This window comes from Leptodactylus fuscus, chromosome 2 (assembly GCF_031893055.1).
Source record: "Leptodactylus fuscus isolate aLepFus1 chromosome 2, aLepFus1.hap2, whole genome shotgun sequence".
Lineage (NCBI taxonomy): Eukaryota > Metazoa > Chordata > Amphibia > Anura > Leptodactylidae > Leptodactylus > Leptodactylus fuscus.
The window spans coordinates 221,106,914-221,121,790 of record NC_134266.1 but is presented as its reverse complement, the minus strand read 5'-3'; the positions used below and the strand labels follow the sequence as shown (position 1 = coordinate 221,121,790).

General features: G+C 39.2%; 1 protein-coding gene across 1 annotated transcript; it reads left to right on the top strand.

Moving 5' to 3' along the window:
- Nucleotides 1–2,213: 2,213 nt before the first annotated feature.
- LOC142193850 (retinol dehydrogenase 7-like) lies at nucleotides 2,214–14,394 on the top strand. The gene is made up of 5 exons (XM_075262862.1): nucleotides 2,214–2,295; nucleotides 5,990–6,309; nucleotides 10,252–10,510; nucleotides 12,610–12,773; nucleotides 14,032–14,394. Exons 2-5 carry the CDS (start codon nucleotides 5,997–5,999, stop codon nucleotides 14,220–14,222), a joined length of 927 nt encoding a protein of 308 aa, XP_075118963.1. The 5' UTR covers nucleotides 2,214–2,295; nucleotides 5,990–5,996; the 3' UTR covers nucleotides 14,223–14,394.
- The last annotated feature ends 483 nt before the right edge of the window (nucleotides 14,395–14,877 follow it).

The following is a 14,877-nucleotide window of genomic DNA, read 5'->3' as shown; positions in this document are numbered from 1 at the left end:
TACATCCTATGTTCTCTGACCTGTTCGGTGACCTTAAACCTTTTTTAAGCAAACATTAATTTGATAAACTTTGTTTGACATTTATTTGGTAATGTTTCAATATTATCTGGGCTAACCAAAACTGGACTTTGTACTATTCATTGTGCAATCCTTTAAAGGGACTTCTTTCAAGATATTATTTAAAAATAATCTATACAGATTCTTGTAGGTTATTTTTAAAATACAATAGAAATGTAAGACCGGAGGGGGCTATAGACAATGGACACTTTGTTCAAAAGTAATGTATAGATTTCTGCATAAAACACACAATGGCAAATGACAGCGACTTTTCCACAACAATACAAGTCCGGTAATAAGGCTTTCATCCACATCAGCAAACAGTCCTTCACTCAGAGTCCTGTATTACCCTCTCACTTATTATTTGTGCTGGGCCCATAAGAAAAGACTTGTAATTGCATTTGGGTCATCAAGTACACACCTGCCAAACTCCCCAGAGAACCAGAATGCTACTCATGGGCTTGCAGTCACTTTTAGCTGGTTGATGGGGACTGGGATATATTGCTTGACTGACTCTGGTATATAAAGCTTTATTTGTGGTGCCCCATGCATCTGATAGGACAGAACTATTTTATTGACCTTTCCATGGTTCAGTGACTCGGGACCTGGGGAGTCTTTAATTGCCACAAAAGTGCTTATATAGATAGCTTGGTAGCAGCAGTGGTGCGGACCCAACCAGTCAGAGACTGGGACACAAAATATGCAGAAAACAGGTTTATTTAGAAAAAAAAAACAGGAAAATAAACCTTGACTTCAGGCACAAAATGAGTAAAATAAAATATTGCCTTAACTTCAGGCAAAACAATAAGAAACAAAATCCTGCTTGTCTGAGTGACTAATAGCCACACAAACAAACCAATAAGCACAATATACTCTCACCAGGCTCAGAGCAGGGCAGACCCAGACGCCTCCTCTCACTCCCAGGATCTGCCCTGAAGCGCAGGCTCTGCAGCCTTTTCTGGCCCAGTATGAGACCTACTCAAGACCTGCACTGGACCACAAATAAGTTAAAAACCTGGGGGAGATATAGTGTGATTGCAGCAATCTGCTTAGGTGCTTTCTATGCTAAGTCAAGGAGGCGGTCCTCTCAGAGATTAAAAGCTATCTCTGTATGCACAGTCAGAGAGCAGAGACTGATAGGACCAACTCCTCAAAGTCTTAACATAGAGCAGAGACTTCAATAGATAAATGGAAGGTTATGCTGAATATTCTCACAAACATATATGTTAATCCGCTTAGCTCCCTTTGCTCTAATGCTGTGTTCACACATCAGTATGCCGTCCGTCTGTTTGAATTCAGTTTGACACTTCAAAACGGACTGATGCACATACTGATTGTATACTGACACCTTTTTATGCTGATAGCAAACGTTCTCAGTCCCCTAGAGGACAGATAAGGGGATTAAAAGTAGCAATTGTAAACAGAGTAGAGATAAGGAGATATAATAAATGTCCCTGTGTCCTCCTTATCTCTACTCTGTTTACAATTGCTACTTTTAATCTCCTTATCTGTCCTCTAGGGGAGGAGAACGTTTGCTATCAGCATAAAAAGGTGTCAGTATACAATCAGAATGTGTATCAGTCCTTTTTGAAGTGTCAAACTGAATTCAAACACACGGATGGCATACTGATGTGTGAACATACCCTAAAACTAGCAGATATAAAGATGGGCTATGACACGGACAAGTCGAACTCTTTACAACTCATGCCATAAAACTGGTGTGACTTATACTGGAAATCTATGTCAGTTTCTGCCAGATTTCGATTCTAGTGCGCAGGACCTCCCATGGTGTGCCAGAATTAAGAGGGCCAAAACCTCTGGTGTATCAAATGCTAGCAGGGGAATGGATTACCGTCTTAATAAATATTTCCAAAAATGAAGTAAAACTATTAGCTCACAAATACAGTATATCTGCCAGGAAACCCATCTGACAGAGGGAAGCATCAAAAGCTCCAGAGATCAGATTCCTAGTCTTTTATGTTTCCTATTAAGGAATAACAGTATCTTTGCTTTCCCTGTTTCAGTTCAGTGTTGGCATCTAACACTCAGTTTGTTCTGTATATACTTGAACCCTAGAACATGCTGTGCTAACATTAAAAAAAAAATTGGATTGAGTGTGTCAAGTCAGCAGATCCGTCCTTCTCTCCTCCCTCCACAAAGTTTCTACTAAAGTAACTACATTTTTACAACAGCAAGGACTATTAACTATAACTTCATAAGAAGAATATATACCAAAGGGTAAGTGGATTTTATATGACCTACACATAATACTGTTATATACTTCCCAGCAGTATATACAGATTCAGACTTGAAGCTTCTCCAGAACTGTGAATGTAACAGTAAATATTTCCTTGTACTATTTACATTGCATTTACAGTCACATTAAATATAAAGCTACTGCTTAAAATATGACCAAATTGACATTTAGGTATTTTGGTTAGCGTTTTGCAAGCAAAACTAAGACCAGAGCACAGCAAAAATATAAAGGGAAATATGATAATCTATTCTTTGGTTTGGAAACATTCCTGCTTTTGGCTTGCGAAAAACTCTCCATAATACACAAGTGTGAACAAGGCAGCAGAACATACCCACTGTTCATTTTATAGGTTGTGTGTATCTATTTTAAATAGGGCATATGGAAAGATGGGTGTACTGACTTAGAGTGCACGCCATGTATCTACATTTGTAGATATTGTTCCCTTGATGTATCCATGAGAAAAATAAACCTAATAATCCAGGCTTTTATATAAGTCCTTATAAAAGATTGATAACACAGAAGTGGGCATGGGATAGTAGCCTGCTGTAGTGGCATTCTGCAACGTGCACAGGTTCTTTATTGTTAATGGGCTCATTCCAATATAACCTATTATACTTAATCACAATATATTGTTTACATAATGATATGAACAAAGTTTACTATGCAATTTTTCATATATCACACACACACACACACACACACACACACACACACACACACACACACACACACATATTTCCTCTGATGGGCTGAATAAAACCCTAGATGACATTGTATAAGTTTGACTGGCTAATTAGATTAACAGAGTATATAGGCTAGGTTCATATCCGCGTCATAAACTCGATAGACACCCAGCTAACCCCATTATAGTCTAAGAGGCTCTCTGTCATTTGGATCCTCCAACAGGTCCAGAGAGAAAAGCACAACTGTGATCCTAGCTTAAAAGTGCAACTTCAACTGCATGCATGAAAGATCACTACTGTACAGTTCTTTTAGTTGCCACTGCAAATTTTTAATAAGTGCAAAAAGTCCCTACAATTCATACAGCGATGGTGACTGCAACCATGCCATTTTAGCTTGTAATATGCCTTTATTGAGGTTGCAACCAATTAAATAAACAATTAAGACACATAGTGTGAAACCATGTATCATCACAGCAGTGCATTAATAGCATAAGAATAAATGTATAGCACATGGGGAAAAGTTAATGTCCTCACAATATAATGCCTACATATATCTCATGGAGGTAAGGATTGGTGGTAAATATGATATTATATCTGTGGAAGTGTTGACTACCCACTGGCAACCCATTTCATAGTAGAAGACAAAGTAAAACCATAATCTAGCCTGAAGACAAGAAGAACAAAGAATAAAGATAAAGTATAAAAGCTCAGCAAGACTAGGTACATAGTGGATAAAATAGTGCGGGGATACAAGGGCCTCCATCATGATACAGGTAAATAGACGTACCACTGCATGCACAGGAGAACTCCACGCCTATGGGTAGTGCCTGTATAGTCAATGGAAAATAGTAGGTATGGCAATGTCATGGCTCACACCCAAGCGACTGCTGATAATAAGTGGGGCAAAGTGCAAAACATGAAAAAGAGGTGGAAATGCTAAAATAAACATAAAAAGTACAAATAAAAGGGGGAAAGGCTGGATATATATAGATATATAAATATAATGGAGGGGAGTAAAAAAAGAATGGACGGGAGAATAAGACATAAAGTAAAATATAACACAAACAGGGGTGTTAGAAACAAGAGAAAGGCTAAAACAGAGGGGGAAGAAAAGAAGAGAGGAAGTAGGAAAAGAAGAGGGCTGGGGTTATGGTACCTGTCATCAGGAGATCTCCAGGAACTCATTTAAGACAGAATCTGCAAAAAAAAATGGGAGATATAAGTAATGATAGCATATATAATACAAGACAATCGAGTTATATTCTCTATTAAGTCTTGTTTTAACAGCTTGATGTGGTTACCACCACCTCTTCAGAGATAAGGAACATGTTTGATGATCTGGAAACTTAAGTTAGGATACTGAGGGATTAGCAGTAGAAAAGGGAAGCAGTTGTGGTAACGTCTTCCTGTCTCGTATACAATCTCCCCATTAAATAGTAGGCCACATGGACTTTTAATTAAGTAGACAACAAAGGAAGTGTCACCTGGGACATACTTTTTGATGGAGTAAGAACATTCCTGTATGAGGATGATAGAAGGTATTGCCTCTGATGATGTTGCTACAGGCAAGTCAATGTAAGCAGAGGAAAGTCCTTCTCTTAGGAGTATGAAGAAATGACCGGCAATTGACTTTTCTAAAGCCACCTATATCTGCTTATACCAGTTGGTCACTGATGTTCTAAAATCATTTGTGGCAAATATGAAACGTTTGTGAAAATGTGTGACTGTTCGGTACGCTCTCTGTGGCAGGGGACAATTTTTTGCATAACATGTTGAACTTTGCAGATGATGGGATAGTAGGTGTGAACAAATGGAATCAGCTGTGGTTTAGATCATGTGGATGTAGAGATATCAGGTAAACAGCATGAAAGTTTATTAGCCAATAATCTAATTGTTTAAACGTATCAGAATTTTGTTTCAATCTCTGTTGATGTACAGTCTGATGGGACACTCTAGGGCATAGGGAGAGGCTCCTTAGTTTTGATGGTTGCTAGTGAACCAGAGTCGACCATTCCTATATGTTGGCTTTTGTGTAAATATCCTTGCAAAGTTATATCCTACTATGCTGAATGTTTAAATTCATCCATTGGTCAGGAAGTAGTTAAACAGTCTGCATAAATACTTATTTGTTAATTAGTCTATTTGTTCTGGATATTTTCACTTTTCATCTCTGTGGTACAGACTAGGGCAGAGTTAGCAGAGCCATCTCATTATTACCATTAGAGGTGGGGCATGCAGTGATGACAGCTCCACATGTACTGTGAGATTATAAATGCTTCCACCACTGAAAAGAGTCACACACATTTTCTGATGAAAATGTTTATAAACTTTAAGATAAAGCTAAGTTTCAAAGGCAAGATTATTCTAGTTAGATTAATTTGAAAACACACACAAAAAAACCTTTTACAATGCAATAATGGTGCCTTTTTCAATTACATTGATACCTCACTCTCCACCATTTTTTAGCCAAGCCCAAAAGTGTTATACTCAAGGGTATACTACCTAGTTGAAAAGCCTATGCCCTGGAGCTTCATTATAGTGTCCTGAATGGCCTCCAATACCATTATTAGAGTCCCCGATACAGCTTCTTACTGCAGCAGAGAATAGATTCCTACGGTAGCACTTCCTGCATTGCTGCTCAACTCTTATGCCAAAATGACATTACCTCAATCAACAGAGCTGAACCACAGTTAGTTGGGCCAAAAGCGGTAGTATAGTGATATTGGTATGGAGGTGGTATAGTGATATTGATATGGAAGTGCTATAGTGATATTGATATGGAGGTGGTATAGTGATATTGATATGGAGGTGCTATAGTGATATTGATATGGAGGTGGTATAGTGATATTGATATGGAGGTGGAATAGTGATAGTGATATCGTTGTGGTTGGGAACATCTCTAGAACGGCATTTAGGAAAAACCAAAGGAAGTCTACAGCTGGCATACATATGCACTTCACAGTCTTAAGTATTCACACTTTATGTCTTACAGTGAAATCATGTGGATCTTTCTCTTGGTGTTATTGGGTCTGATCCTACTGTACAGGTGGCACAGGCAGAATCAGATCCTAGAAAACCTCTCAGATAAATATGTCTTCATCACTGGATGTGACACTGGATTTGGAAGGCAGTTAGCTAAGCAGCTGGACAATCGAGGAATGAAGGTTTTAGCTGCTTGTTTAACAGAAGAAGGAGCAAATACGTTAAAGAAGGAGACCTCCAGTAGACTCCAAACTGTGATCCTTAACGTTACAGACAGCCAAAGCGTCAGTGCTGCAGCCAAGTGGGTTGCTAACAATGTTAGTGACAAAGGTAAGACTTAACCGTAAAAATTTTCTAAGTACAGTGCTTTGGGGTTACCTGGGACCCGATTTTCCAGCCAGTGGAACCAACATATTTAACTTTTAACCTTTCCAACATCTGACATCCATGTACAGTGAAAATTGCATCTTTAAACATGTTTTAGGCAGCAGCGACCTATACAGTAATGTTTTGTGATTGGAAACAATTCAGTCATAGACAACTAACCACAATATCTGAGAGGTTAGCTGTAGAGATGAGCGAACACTGTTCGGATCAGCCGATCCGAACAGCACGCTCCCATAGAAATGAATGGAAGCACCTGTGACGCCGGCCGGCCGCCGGCAAAGTCAGTGTCACGGGTCCTTCCATTAATTTCTATGGGAAAGTGCTGTTCGGATCGGCTGATCCGAACAGTGTTCGCTCATCTCTAGTTAGCTGTACTGTAAGGGCCATTTAAGGCTAAGGCCCCATGGTACAGAAACATAGCTACTTTTGAGTTAAAACTTTCTGTCAAAGCCAAGAATGGCTACAAAAGGAATGGGAAATATATAGGAAGGTGGGGCCTCAGCCTAAAAGCTTATCTGTGGAGTAATATGCTTAATAAAGCATTCTAGGCAGTGGCTAAACTTTATTAGTAATATACACCTTGATCTCCCATTCCTCTGTCTGTCTTCAGCTGCTACAACTTTCACTGTTGTCACTTCTAAAGTTGCCCAGGCCTGCCAATTCTGTTTCTATTAAACAATGCCTCAGTTACAGCAGTCAGTGGTAAAATAATGCAACATTTCAATGGTATAAACAATCTAATGATTACATGTTCAACCTTTTGGGTTGTGAAAAATGGAAAAAACAAACAAAAAAGTCTTATTTTATTAAGATATTAAAAAAATGGATCAATACTGTGAACACGACATTGGGAATAAATAAAAATACCTGAATCACCATTATATGCCACTTAGCCACCATCCAGAAAAAAAAAATGAATAAGGCCAGGGCCATATGAGGCGCAAACAGTTTTGGAAATTGCAGCTTGACAATTATACCTACGGAAATGGCAGTGGTTTCCCTATACAGTCCTATGAAAAAGTTTGGGCCTCCCTATTAATCTTAATCATTTTTAGTTCTAAATATTTTGGTGTTTGCAGCAGCCATTTCAGTTTGATATATCTAATAACTGATGGACACAGTAATATTTCAGGATTGAAGAAGTTTATTGTACTAACAGAAAATGTGCAATATGCATTAAACCAAAATTTGACCGATGCAAAAGTATGGGCACCTCAACAGTAAAGTGACATTAATATTTAGTAGATCCTCCTTTTGCCTCTAGTCGCTTCCTGTAGCTTTTAATCAGTTCCTGGATCCTGGATGAAGGTATTTTGGACCATTCCTCTTTACAAAACAATTCAAGTTCAGTTAAGTTTGATGGTCGCCAAGCATGGACAGCCTGCTCTCAAATGGTCTAAAAACAAAGATTGTTCAGCATAGTTGTTAAGGGGAAGGATACAAAAAGTTGTCTCAGAGATTTAACCTGTCAGTTTCCACTGTGAGGAATATAGTAAGGAAATGGAAGACCACAGGGACAGTTCTTGTTAAGCCCAGAAGTGGCAGGCCAAGAAAAATATCAGAAAGGCAGAGAAGAAGAATGGTGAGAACAGTCAAGGACAATCCACAGACCACCTCCAAAGAGCTGCAGCATCATCTTGCTGCAGATGGTGTCACTGTGCATCGGTCAACAATACAGCGCACTTTGCACAAGGAGAAGCTGTATGGGAGAGTGATGAGAAAGAAGCCGTTTCTGCAAGCACGCCACAAACAGAGTCGCCTGAGGTATGCAAAAGCACATTTGGACAAGCCAGCTTCATTTTGGAAGAAAGTCCTGTGGACTGATGAAACAAAGATTGAGTTGTTTGGTCATACAAAAAGGCGTTATGCATGGCGTCCAAAAAAAACAGCATTCCAAGAAAAACACTTGCTACCCACTGTAAAATTTGGTGGAGGTTCCATCATGCTTTGGGGCTGTGTGGCCAATGCCGGCATCGGGAATCTTGTTAAAGTTGAGGGTCGCATGGATTCCACTCAGTATCAGCAGATTCTTGAGAATAATGTTCAAGAATCAGTGACGAAGTTGAAGTTACGCCGGGGATGGATATTTCAGCAAGACAATGATCCAAAACACCGCTCCAAATCGACTCAGGCATTCATGCAGAGGAACAATTACAATGTTCTGGAATGGCCATCCCAGTCCCCAGACCTGAATATCATTGAACATCTGTGGGATGATGTGAAGCGGGCTGTCCATGCTCGGCGACCATCAAACTTAACTGAACTTGAATTGTTTTGTAAAGAGGAATGGTCCAAAATACCTTCATCCAGGATCCAGGAACTGATTAAAAGCTACAGGAAGCGACTAGAGGCAAAAGGAGGATCTACTAAATATTAATGTCACTTTTCTGTTGAGGTGCCCATACTTTTGCACCGGTCAAATTTTGGTTTAATGCATATTGCACATTTTCTGTTAGTACAATAAACCTCATTTCAATCCTGAAATATTACTGTGTCCATCAGTTATTAGATCTATCAAACTGAAATGGCTGTTGCATACACCAAAATATTTAGAACTAAAAATGATTAAGATTAATAGGGGTGCCCAAACTTTTTCATAGGACTGTGTGTATAAGGGAAGCAGAAAGAACGCAGAGGAAACCTTGCAGACTTTTTGTAAAAAGTGCAGGAAAAACCGCAATGTGTTGCCACTGTGTTTTTCTCCCATACTGCTTTCTTGCTGTGGCCCACTACATGGGGATTTGCCTAAAAAGTTACATAAATAATAAAGTATATTATGCAAAAATCGATAGAAACTATAACTTGCCCTGAAGAGACATAACACGGCTTCATAGATGGAAATCTAAAAAAGCTACAGAATGTAAAGAATTTATTTTCACAGTTTTTAATTAAATCCTGACAAAACTTAAAAAAACTAATTTGGTATCACTTTAATCCTTAATATTGACTCACAGAATAAAGGCAACGTGATTTTTGCTGCACAGTAAATGTAAAACCAAAACCTGTAATAGGACATTCACATTTGTCTGCCCTGTGTCATTCCGCTGGCCCTGGGAAAGGCTGCAGGCGGACACTGACACTGGTTTGCTTTTAAAACCCATTCAAATGAATGACTGCAGTAGAAAAGGGTTAATGAAGAAAAAAACTTTTTAAAGGGGCTCTATCATTGGGAAAAAGTAATTTTTAGATAAGCACATCCTTGCATAGCCTTTCGAAAGGCTATTTCACACATACATTTTGTATGTAAATCGACTCAGTAGATTTTGAATAAGTCCGTTTTTATTCATATGCTAATGAACTTCGACCATGCACCGTTTCTCTGCTCTATGTGTATGTATAGCAGAGGCTGCTGTGCTGATGACTCATCTCTGCTGTACATACATATAGAGCAGACTGTGAATACAGATATTTCCGGTGCAAGGTCGAAGCTCATTAGCTTATGAATAAAAACCGATTTATTCAAACACTACTGAGGCGATTTACATACAAAAGGTATGTGTGGAATAGCCTTTCTAAAAGCTAAGCAAGGATGTGCTTATCTAAAAATGACTTTTCCCAATGATAGAGCCCCTGCATGCAGGGTTTTTCTGTCCGCTTGAGAAGTCGGACATCTTCTCTTGCGGACAGGGAAGGACGGGCACAGAGTGCAAAAGAACGCACCCGATGCCCATTCAAGTGAATGACAGGTGTCACGGACACAGCTAGTGTCCGCTCCTAGTGTCCGTGACAGATTTTGAGCGGACACTAGGAGCGGACACTACATGTCGGACTCCGACGGTAGTGTGAACGCCCCCTTACTCTGTGAAGGAATGTTCCAAGCACAGACCCCCAGGAATCCAAATAAAAGGGTTTATACAATATCATTGTAATATTATTTTCTTACAGGTCTGTGGGGACTAGTAAATAATGCCGGAATTTTAATCCCAGTGAGTCCTAATGAATGGCTGAAGAAGGAGGACTTTCGCAAAATTCTAGATGTCAATCTCTTAGGATTGATAGATGTAACAATCAGCTTGCTCTACTTGGTCAGAAAATCCAAAGGACGTATTGTGAATGTGTCTAGCATTGCTGGAAGGCATGCGATATGTGGCGGTGGATATTGCATATCTAAATTTGGAGTTGAAGCCTTTTCAGACAGCATAAGGTAAAATAGTGTCTGGGACATCTAGAAACATGCATGATAAATCCGCTACCTCAAGTAAATTAAATAGGTCATCAACACCAAAATGATGGAAAACCTATCAATATAGGTCATCAATATTCGATTGGTGATGGTCCAACACCCCCACAGATCAGCTGATATCAGCAGCTACACTTCCAGCAAAACCAGTGAAAATAGCCGGAAGCAGTTTAGTGACCCAGCTGGGTTATTGTAAATCAGCTCCCATTTATTTTAATGTGAATTGACTTTCAGTAACCTGGTTCAGCCAAAGTTCCAGTTATCAGTTGATTGGTGGGGGTGCCAAGTATAAGAACCTCATCAATCTGATATTATTAATCAATCGTAAGGCCATCACCATCCATTCACTTCAAGCCACTTCTGGCCATATACTTTTTAAATGTTTTCCGTCAGCCAAATTAGCTGATCTGTTTGGGTATGGTGTCGGACCCTCAACAATCTGATACTGATGACCGACCCTGTACATAGGTCATCAGTATCCATTACCTATAAGTATTGATGATTTGAGATTATTATAAAATTCCATCATTGAATTTTGGGATGTGTCAACGTCATCTTCTTATATGTAAGGGCCCTTTCAACACAGAGTCCCGTCCATGGAACACGGTCTGTTTAGGCCTAGTACCTGGACAGAATTCAGCCGAGTACATAGAAGTTTCTACAACATAGTCGGATATGATGTATTGAGCTCTCAAAAGGCCAAATTGCTGCAGTAGTGACTGGCATAACAGCGATCGGGCCATTTGGGGGCTCAATACAGCATAACTGACTGTGCTGAAGTGACTTGTATGTACACAGCCAAGTTCAGTGTGGGGAATACATTCCACACATGGACAATTCTCTACCTACGGAACTCGGTCATGTTCAAGAGCCTAGTCTTTCTTGGTATAAGTCCTGGATCTTGGACATTTTGTCATGTGCTACCATGTCAAACGTAGAGACACAATATATTATAGAATATGACAGACTCTCAACATCAAGTGAATCAGGTAGAAATTTGACACATCTTGAAGAACTAAACTCTGAAACAGAAGGCTCTTCATAAATAGCGATGTAAATTTCCTCTTTGTCCACCAGGATTGATATTAAACATATTTGTATAGTGCTGCATCAGACTTTTTCTGTGTTTAAAATTTAAAATCTGTAAAGAGGATTGACATTAAACTAAAGGGATTTTCCAGGACTGTAGTTTTGATGACCCTCCTTAGGATAGGACATCATTAACTGATCAGTGGGGGACTGATATCTGGTACCCCCACCAATCAGCTGTTTGAAGAGTCTGCAACATTTTGGTGAGTGTTGCAGCCTTATCACTGAACACTTAGCACAGAGTTGTACATTGTGAAGGGTCTATGCTGGTTACTGAAGCTCAGCCTCATCCATGTGAATGGGAGTGAGCTGCGAGCAGTCCCTGTGAAGAATGAATGTAATGCCATTTAGCTTGTAAAGCAGAAGCAGCACATGTCATTGCCACTTTGAGTAGCTGATACATAGGTTTTTCAGGTGTCAGTTCCCTAACAATCAGATACTGATTACCTATCCAACAGATATGCCTGAAACTTGTTTAATTATTACATTAATTAGCACAGCATTTTGGCCCTTTATGCTAATGCCCCATATAGCAATTCACAGCTTTATGGCCACACTTCGCAGAAACGCAGCTTTTTTGTTGCAGATTTTTTGCGTTTTTTTTTTTTTTTAGCTAAAGCCAGAAGTGTATTGCCTAGAAGGTAGAAGTATAAGAACTTCCTATATATTTCCCATTCCTTCTGTAGTCATTTGTGGTTTGGCTCAAAAAACACTACAAAAACTGCAACAAAGAAAAGCCAAAAAATGTAGAACATGTTGCATTTTTTTTTCTGCAGTATATCAAGTCAGTCAGTTACAAATATATTCCTATGTAGGAATAACAAAGGAATTGCACATTAATAGAAATCTAAGAAAATATGCTCCAGAATTGTTATATTATAAGAACATAAGTATTCAGGCATGTCAGGAGCGGGAACAGATTCTAATTAAAAAAATGTTTTTAAAAAATGACCTTTCTCTGTTGATTATTGCAGACGAGAGCTCAAACAATTTGGCGTCAAAGTCTCCATCATTGCTCCAGATTTTTTTAAAACTGAAATCCTGAATGCAACAAGATTAAGAGAAAATGTAACAAACTGCTGGAAAAAAGTACCCCCAAATATAAAAAACGACTATGGGGAAGAATACTATGAGAATTGTAAGTATGGTATATGTTCATAAAGGCATAATGGGGAATATTTATTGATATTGTGGTATAAACTTCATAAATGAAAAGTGAGCCACTCATTTTGGCACAGAATGGTGCCTGCTACTTAAGTCATGGACCTCACAGTGTGATTTTTTAAATTAATAACTACATACATTCTTACTGCAGTAATGAGTACCACATTTTTTTTATGCCAGTAGACCAGAGGTTTAGTAAAGGCGTACAGCTGAAAGGTGCAGTAAATGTGCTAAGCATTACTGCAAATAATAATAAGAGAAAAAACCATGCAAGCACTGCGTGAACCCAGCCTTAGGCTAATGCCACACAGCGCGCAGCTGCGAAAAAACGTTGTGGGAAAAACCGAGGCAGCAATGCAACGTTTTTTCCCACAGCTTTTTTTTCAGAAAGTCCACAGAGGTTTCCTCTGTGGACTTTATGCTTCCATTATACCTATAGGGAAACTGCCAGTATTTCCGTAGGTATAGCTGACATGATGCGATTTCCAAAACTTCAATGGTTTTGAAAATTACAGCAAGCCCCCTACGCGTATTTTTTTACAATCTGTGGATAAAATTCCACTATGCAGAGACTGTAAAATAATGTGTTTTTACACCATGTAGGAGCCCAGCTTTAGGGTAAGTTCACATGGGTTTTACAATACGGGTAGCTGTGACTGGATGCCAGTGCAGTGTGGCAGCATCCAGTCGTGCACTCCGCTCCGGATTAGGCCTAAATGAATGGGCCTAGACGGGAGGGAGCGTCTTCAGGCGGATGTTGCGAGGCGAATCCGCCTGAAAGAATGAGCATGTAGCTTCTTTTTTTCCAGGAGCCGGAAAAAATAACTGCCCGGCTCCCATTGATTTCAATGGGAGTCGTCTTTTGGTCAGGATTTTGAGGCGCATACTGCCTCAAAATCCTGACCAAAAAACCCTGTGTGAACTGTATCTATAAATTGACAAATGGGCGTCACCTTTACAAACAGTGCTATGCAAGACTGGTATACACCTCTTTCACAAAGGGAATGGTGGTATATTCATAAATTGGTAGGAGGTATAACAAAGACAGTGCACAACACAAGCTTATAATGAAATACACTCTAGAATTGTTATTATATAGGGAATACAAGTATTTAGTAAATCAGAGGCCCTTTTTAGCATAAGTATTGGCATATTTATTTATTCACAATAAATGATATTAGGATAAAACTGTACATCTGTATGCTATAAAAATATGTATTTTCTCTGCACAGATTGTAAATTTTTCGATGCTATGTGCTCACGGACTAGCACCAAACTTACAATTGTTACAGACTGTATGGAGCACGCCCTGACTGCTGTACATCCATGGACCCGTTATTCTGGTGGCCTGTATGCCAAATTCTACTACATGCCGCTGTCTTATCTTCCAACATTTGTTACTGATTATTTATTTGGTTCTTAAAGGGATTTTCAGGCACTAAGAAAATGTGACTAAAGGCATGAAATGCTTATTATATGAATAAACAAATGTAACTGCATATACTTAGGTATAAATTCATATGTGAATGTAAAACATGTGCCTGCAATATACTGTATACATATACATATATTTGGTTGTGTGTACATATATATATATATATATATATTATACACATTATATAGTTGTATACAGTATATACAGGGTGTCCGGAAAGTGAGTACACAAAATGAAGGGGCAGATTTTAGCCGGTATATGAAACGTTTTTTTATTAATGAACATGTGACCAGAAATGCACCATGGCGGTGTAGGGGGCAACACGGTGACTCAGTGGTTAGCACTGCAACCTTGCAGCGCTGGAGTCCTGGGTTTGAATACCGCCAGGAACAACATCTGCAAGTAGTTTTTATGTTCTCCCCGTGTTTGCATGGATTTCCTCCCATTCTACAAAGACATACTGATAGGGGAAAAAAAGTACATTGTGATCCCTATATGGAGCTCACAATCTACATAAAAGAAAACAAAGAAATGCACCATGGCGGTGCTGCAGGTAGAACGACACAGTGAATGTAAGCGTATTCGCTTTCAGGCTTTTTGTTGACATAATCCATGCATCGATTCACATGGGGACATGTCAAGT

Bases quoted from the DNA above. Each gene is read 5' to 3' on its own strand.
- LOC142193850 (XM_075262862.1), top strand. From the start codon at position 5,997: ATGTGGATCTTTCTCTTGGTGTTATTGGGTCTGATCCTACTGTACAGG. The intron at 10,511-12,609 runs GTAAAATAGTGT...TGATTATTGCAG, and splicing joins GCCTTTTCAGACAGCATAAG to ACGAGAGCTCAAACAATTTG. The intron at 12,774-14,031 runs GTAAGTATGGTA...TTCTCTGCACAG, and splicing joins GGAAGAATACTATGAGAATT to ATTGTAAATTTTTCGATGCT.